At 41.8% G+C, this 7,702-nt stretch overlaps 1 protein-coding gene across 1 annotated transcript; it reads left to right on the top strand.

The window, feature by feature from the left end:
• Positions 1 to 6,866: 6,866 nt before the first annotated feature.
• LOC142177397 (uncharacterized) lies at positions 6,867 to 7,376 on the top strand. Its single transcript, XM_075245885.1, has one exon. It carries the CDS (start codon positions 6,867 to 6,869, stop codon positions 7,374 to 7,376), a length of 510 nt encoding a protein of 169 aa, XP_075101986.1.
• Positions 7,377 to 7,702: the final 326 nt, after the last annotated feature.

Raw genomic sequence — 7,702 nt, 5'->3', positions numbered from 1 at the left:
GCTAAGGGTGTTCATCGGTCGATTGGTACGCTTTTGAAAATTTTGGTTAGATTTATGGTTTTTCGTTTTAAAATGTTATACCAATACCGTATCGAAATAAATCCGGTATGACTCGGTTTTTCACTTTTACGTTTCGATTTTGTGCGGTCGGGTTACTTCAGCATTACTCTTTAAAGTTATATTCAATCAACCAAACTTGTAATCGTGGTTCATGAAATTAATTTTTCAGACTCAAAACAAAAAGAAAAGAACTGAAAGAGATCAAATTTATTCAACACAAGATACTCGTTATTTGATTGAAAAGAAAGGTATAGAAAAAATATGGGAAAAGGGCCAAATATACCCTTCTACTTCGGATATTGTCTATATTTAACCTTCGTTATGTTATCTAGTCAAATATACCCCTACCGTTATACTATCCTGCCAAATTTACCCCTACCATCAATAAAATTTTAAAAATTACCCCTTGATCTGTTAGGTAATCCAAAATCTCTCAATTTTCTTTTATTTAAATCTCTTATTGTTCTTCTTGCTCCACTATTTTCAGAAATTACTATTGATGTGAATGCTAAAGGTACTAGACTATACAAATAATTCATTGATATTTTTAATTACCAATGCACCAACTTCTCTTCTTTGGATAATAGGTTTGGAATTAGTTTAAAAATTAATTATTTTTCAACTATATGCACACATATAATTCAGTGGGTCTATTTATTATGTATTATATGCAGTTGTTCATCATGTATGTACATGTATAGTCTCCAAGGAACTTCAACTTCTATCACTAATACTTGCAAAGTCTCTATACCTTTGGTGCAACAAATTCATTAAAGTTGGGGTGTTGTAAATACTTTTGAAATTTAGACAAGCTACGTAATTTAGATTCTTCAATTTACTATGTTTTGTTTACTAACTGTTGTATTATTTTAATATTTTTTTCTCTTTTTTTCAATTAAGAAAACAGGTAAATTGCCAATTATTTCGAATATAGTGGATCAAGAAGAAGAATATGTGACTTAATCAAAATGATTTGGGAGATTCTGGATCACTTGACGGACTGATGGGTAATTTTTAAAAGTTTGCTAACAATAGGGGTAAATTTGGCCCTAGAGTATAACAGTAAGGGTAAATTTGGTCGGATAGTATAACGCAGGTTAAATGTAAACAATATCCAAAAGTAGAGGGGTATATTTCGCCATTTACCCAAAAACATCAAAACGTAATATTATTAGAAGCCAAATGTCATGAACTACCAAATTTAGAAAGGATATGTTTGCAGTCATTGAACAAATTAAATTTAGAATCACCGATTTAATTTACTGTGTTTAATACTATAGAAATCACACGATAACTCAACGGTTAGAGCAAATTCTTTGATTAGGACTAAAGATACTCATGAACAAAAAAATCTTGGGTTTAAACTTTTTAGTCACAGAAATGTGCGTGTATGTGTGTGTATTTACCTGAAGTGGAAAGCAGTCGATATTGAAAGTTTTAATCTCCTGAACAAGGTCGGTTAAGAACTAAGGGTGTATTGGGTAAAATATGTCACGGTACGTGGCCATTGAAGAAGGGGACACGTGGAATCGAAGTCGGGAGGATGAAAAACCGGGCACATCTACCTCGTGTGTCACCGAGAAAGGCAAGTCCATAAAAGCATTGAGCATGCTGCGCCCGATAGCATTCAATGAAGAATATTCTATAGCATTAAAGAATAATGGCCCATTATAGGAATTTGGTCATTTATGTTTACCGTTAGGTTTCCATTATCGCACTTTAATAATTGTCATTAGTGGTGGACCCGACCATTACGCCCACTCAGTTATAAATAATAGGCTCAACTATCATTATAAGACACGATTTTCTGGGCATCAAAGAACATATTCTAAAACAGCATCTCGATATTATTTCTCTCTCTAGCTTGTTGTTCTTATCATCATCGTGCCCGGAAACTCTGTTCCAGGCTCTCCAAATCTATCATTTTATCCACATTTGACATAAGTATCTTGTATGAAAATTGATTAATTCATTATCTTTTGGGATCAAATTGATTCGTCTATCTAAAAACCACGAACAAATTCAACGGTACCATTTTCCGGGTAAATAGTTTGGCGCCCACCATGGGGCCTAGATAGACCTGCGATTAAAATTGGTCCTTGCTTTTTCTCCATAGACAAGCTTTGATCGCTTTCTATCTTAGCAAAAAATCACCAAAAAATGGCAATCAATACCGTTATTAACACTCGCGATCCTGAGGTTCAGGGGGAACATCCCCATTTTGAGGACTCAATCACTGACACTCGCAATGAGGGGGGAAGATGCCATACCGGTGTATGACGGGCGGTACCTCAGGCAAGTACGGGAGGCGACTCCAAATGATGCTGACCAGGGGAACGTAGCAGACACGGTAAGGATCCTGCAAAAGCAACATGAAATCATTCTAGGCCACCTCACATGGCAGGATCAGGTTATGACGGAGTTAAAACAAGCGCTATCAGGCGCTTCAAATAATGCAAACATGCGAGATCCAGTTCCTCCCGTTGTTCCAACGAACCAAATGACGCAGAGGGTCGGCAACAACACTCCCAGGGGTGAAGTTGGCTCCGACGGGGCTAGGGGAGCAGATCTAGCCTCAACAGCGATAACGATCCGTTCAAGGAGGAACTCTTGCGGTTCATGAAGGAAATAAACGCATGTATGGACCAAATCCCGGGAGCACTCCCGATATTGAAAGGCCCGAGCTCGAAGAAGTACATCCAATTACCGTACAAACCGAGTGCGGCTCCGGAATTAATCCCAAAGCGATTCAGAATGCCTGAAGTGCCAAAATACGATGGGACATCAGATCCACAGGAACACATCACCACCTACACAACGGCGATGAAAATAAATGATCTGGCTCCTCACGAAATCGAGTCCGTGTTATTGAAGAAATTTGGTGAGACTCTCACGAGGGGAGCCTTGACATGGTACTCATTATTGCCCGAGCATTCTATAGATTCTTTCGAAATGCTTGCGGATTCGTTCATTAAGGCCCATGCTGGCGCCAGAAAGGTACAAGCTCGAAAGGCTGACATATTCAGGATTGCATAGGGAAAATCTGAGCTATTACGAAGGTTTGTTAGCCGGTTCCAAAAGGAAAGGATGTTGTTACCGACCGTCCCGGACGAATGGGCAGCTGAAGCGTTCACTAAGAGTTTGAACCTGAGGAGTTCAGATGCTTCCCGGAAGTTGAAGGAAAGTCTGCTCGAGTTTCAAGCAACAACTTGGGCGAATGTCCACAACCGGTACGAGTCAAAGATAAGGATCGAAGATGATCAGGTTGACTTTCCGTCATCAGCAAAGGGTCGGGAGAAGAACAAAGAAAAAATAAAGGATGATGTCGACTCACATAGACATGTTTCAAGGGGCCGGTTTCTGCCCTACGAGCGGACGGAAGGTCGTGACAGGAGCTTCCGGACATCGGACAAGTTCACCATTGACAGAATGACCGATCATGGGCAGGAACAATAGATTGCTGCAAGATAGAGAAATCTCGGGACCATGAGGTTGTTCTTATCCAAAGTTATCAGAGTATAATTTCAACGTTAGCATGGTAGAGTTAGTTTCGGCCATGAGAGATATTAAAGAGGCATGATTACCGAGACCTATGAGGTCTGATCCCAGCCATAGGGACCCAAATCTATGGTGTGAATACCACAACACTAATGGCCATCGGACTGGAGGCTGTCGGCACCTCCGGGAAGAAGTGGCAACGCTGTTGAAGAATGGTCACCTCAGAGAACTATTGAGTGACCGAGCCAAAAATAATAATGGTCAGGACAGGGGCGACGCGCAAACCTCGAAGGTAGGAGAATAACCTCCACATCAAACGATCAACATGATCTACGGAGGGGACGAGATTAATGGGGTTACCTTCTCGTCCACAAAAAAGAATAAAGTATCGACAACATATAGTAAGAGATTCTGGGAGGATGATATCATGTTCACGTATGAAGACGCGGACAGATTACTACTACCGCACAATGACGCACTGGTAATTTCGTTAAATATGTTAAGTTTTAAAATTAAACGTGTTTTAGTGGATCCAAGAAATTCTGCTAATATCATATAATGGAGAGTTCTAGATCAAGCTAAACTCACCGGGAACATCGTCCCGGCAACAAAGCTCCTTACCTGATTCAACCTCGCAAGCGTGACAACCCGAGGGGAAATTTTACTGCTTACGGATGCCGAGGGCGTAACAAAGAGGAGATGTCTTTGAAGTAGTAGATGGGGGCATGGGCTATAATATCATCCTGGGAAGGCCATGGCTACACGAGATGAAAGTTGTACCTTCAACGTACCACCAATTGCTGAAATTCCTGACACCCGAGGGGATCAAGCGGATAAGAGGTGATCAACTAGCAGCGAGAGAGATGAATGCGATCTCAGTCTCTCATATCAAGGGAAAGGAACATGCGACATAGCAGTTATCGGAACCGTCTTCCGACCCCGAACCAGAGAAAGTTTTCCCGGGGGTAGGAAAGTTGGAGCAATATCATATACCAAGGGATTTTCAAGTACCGGAAGAAACAGACGCAATAAAATCCACGGCAGAAGAACTAGAGCAGGTTGCACTGTTTGAAAAATTCCCAAAAAGGAAATTTTATTTGGGAACAGGACTACACCCAGAGCTCAGGTAGGATTTTATTAAATTCCTTAAAATTAACGCTAATTGTTTTGCATGGTCGCACGAGGATATGACAGGAATTCCAACAGAGATAGCCGTGCAAAAGTTAAGCTTGGACCCAAGCACACCTCCGGTAAGACAAAAGAAGCACCATATTGCTGAAGCAAGGAATAAATTTGTCAGAGAAGAGGTAACCCGTCTACTTAAGATTGGTTCAATCCGAGAGGTAAGATATCCGGACTGGCTAGCTAATGTGGTAATAGTTCCTAAGAAGAACAATAAATTTCTCATGTGCGTAGATTATAAAGATCTTAATAAGACATGCCTGAAAGACTCATTCTCATTTGCAAATATCGATCAAATGATCGACGCTATGGCCGGGCACGATCATTGGAGAAGTGTCATTTCCCAATCATCGGAGAAGTGTCATAGCTTCTTCGCGCTGCTAAAAAAGAAAACACAACTTCTAGTGGATGACAGAGTGTCGGCAAGCCTTGGAGGAATTGAAGAAATACTTGTCAAGCCCTTCATTGCTCTCGAAACCTAAAGAAAGAGAGTCATTGCTGGTCTACCTGGTGGTCTTAGAAGTTACGATAAGCGCAGTTTTAGTCCGGGAGGAAAAAGGTACTCAATTCCCCACATATTACGTTAGCAAAATTTTAACGGGAGCAGAAACACGCTACCTACATCTATAAAAGTTGGCCTTAACTCTCGTGGTAGCTGCCCGGAAGATAAGGCCCTACTTCCAATGGCACCCGATAACGGTGGTGACTACTTTTCCTTTGAGGAATGTACTTCATAAACCCGAACTCTCCGGCAGATTAGCCAAATGGGTCGTTCAAATGAGCGAGTTCGACATAGAGTATAAACCGAGGACAGCGATTAAATCACAAGTCCTGGCTGACTTTGTGGCTGATTTCAGCCCTGGACTATGGCCTCTGGCTGCCAAAGAGGCAACAATGATGTCAGATCTAGTACCGGGAGTCTGGACCTTATTCACGGATGGAGCTTCAAACGTGAAAGGGTCCGGACTCGGAATAGTCTTGATCACGCCTTCGGGGGAAACCTTAAGGCAAGCCATCAGAACGATCCCTCTAACTAACAATGAGGCAGAGTATGAAGCTTTGATTGCATGGCTCGAATTAGCCTAGGTACTTGACTCTGAAGCCATCAAAGTGAAATGTGATTCACAGTTGGTGGTAAATCAGGTCTACGGAATTTTTGACACCAAAGAAGAGCGTATGCAACAATACGTAGTAAGGGTTCAGGCTTTACTGACACGATTCCGAGAGTGGTCAATAACCCACATCCCGAGGGAAGAAAACTCGGAAGCATATGCATTAGCAAATCTGGGCTCATCAACATAAACCCAAGGACCGGAATCATGTACGGTCATACAACTGATAAACTCAGCCTTGGACACAGATGGTTATTACGAGGTAAATTCGACTAGTCTGGTCTGGGACTGGAGAAACAAGATAATTAATTAACTCGAGCATGGAAAGTTGCCCGAAGACCTTAAAACATCGAGAGTGTTGCGCGCCAAAGCCGCACGTTGTAGCTTTAAGAAAGGCCAATTGTACAGAAAATCCTTTCAAGACCCGTTGGCCCGGTGATTAGGTGCATCAGAAGACAATTATGTCATGAGAGAAATCCATGAAGGGATATGCGGTAACCACTCGGGTCCAGATTCTCTGGTGCTGAAGTTGGTCTGAGCAGGATATTACTAGCCTCGTATGGAACAAGATGCCAAAAACTTCGTACAAAAATGTGATAAGTGCCAATGCCACGCACCACTAGTACATCGACCGACGGAACCCCTGCATTTAGTTCTGTCCCCGTGGCCATTCATGAAATAGGGAATGGACATCGTCAGACCGTTATCACTGCTCCTGGGAAGGTAAGGTTTCTTTTGATTTTGACTGACTATTTTTCAAAATGGGTGGAAGCAGGTCCTTATCAAAAGATTGGAGAACGCGAAGTGGTCGACTTCCTGTGGGAAAACATAATTTGCAGGTTCGGAATACCGAAAGAGATTACATGTGACAACGTGCCACAATTTATCGGCACAAAAGTCACAAAATTCCTGGAAGATTTGAAGATAAAAAGGATTACCTCTTCACCTTAACATCCGAGCGCAAATGGCCAAGCGGAGTTAACAAAAAAAATAGTTGTGCAAAACCTGAAGAAAATGTTAGAAGCAGCAAAAGTCTATTGGCCCGAAGAATTACCTCGAGTGCTATGGGCCTACCGGACAACGGTCAAGTCAAGCACAGGGGAAACCCCTTTTTCCCTTGTGTACGGCGCAGAAGCTTTAATACCGGTGGAAGTAGGGGAGCCAACCTTAAGGTATTTCCAGGCAGACGAAGAATCAAATAACGAGGCAATACTAATCAACTTAGAACTACTCGAGGAACGCAAAGACCTGGCACATGTAAGAATGGCAGCTCAAAAGCAGAGGATAAAGCGAAATTATAATCAAAGAACCAACCTTCGTTACTTCAAAGTAGGAGACTTGGTCTTGAGGAAGGTGACTCAAAACACCCGAGAACTCAATGCTGGCAAGTTAACCTCTACATGGGAAGGCCCTTATCGAGTTTCAGCTATCACCGATAAAGGGTCATACGAGTTGGAAAACCACAATGGAGACAAGTTGCCCAGCAACTGGAACGTGGCTCATCTCAAAATATATTACTGCTGACAAACAACAGTCAGACTGAAAGTATTTGCTGCACTCTTTTATCCTTCATTCTGCTTTTTATCCCAATTGGGTTTTTTCAGGCAAGGTTTTTTAACGAGGCAGTGAACACAAGCATACTACAATAACAACAACAATAAGACCTTTGATGACAAGGAAAAACAAACAAGTCTTCACTCGAGGACAATAAGGTAATCTTTGTTTCAGTAGCAAATTCTCACCGGGAAGTTAAGTTTGCTACTGAACAAGGGTTACACGATCGTTCACGAGCACAAAACAATAGGGGATTGTCAAGTATTCTTTCGCTCGACAGCATGAATTCCTAAGGG

The sequence above is a fragment of the Nicotiana tabacum genome, chromosome 23 (genome assembly GCF_000715075.1).
Source record: "Nicotiana tabacum cultivar K326 chromosome 23, ASM71507v2, whole genome shotgun sequence".
Lineage (NCBI taxonomy): Eukaryota > Viridiplantae > Streptophyta > Magnoliopsida > Solanales > Solanaceae > Nicotiana > Nicotiana tabacum.
The sequence above is the reverse complement of the archived record's forward strand: the minus strand, read 5'-3'. Positions and strand labels throughout refer to the sequence as shown.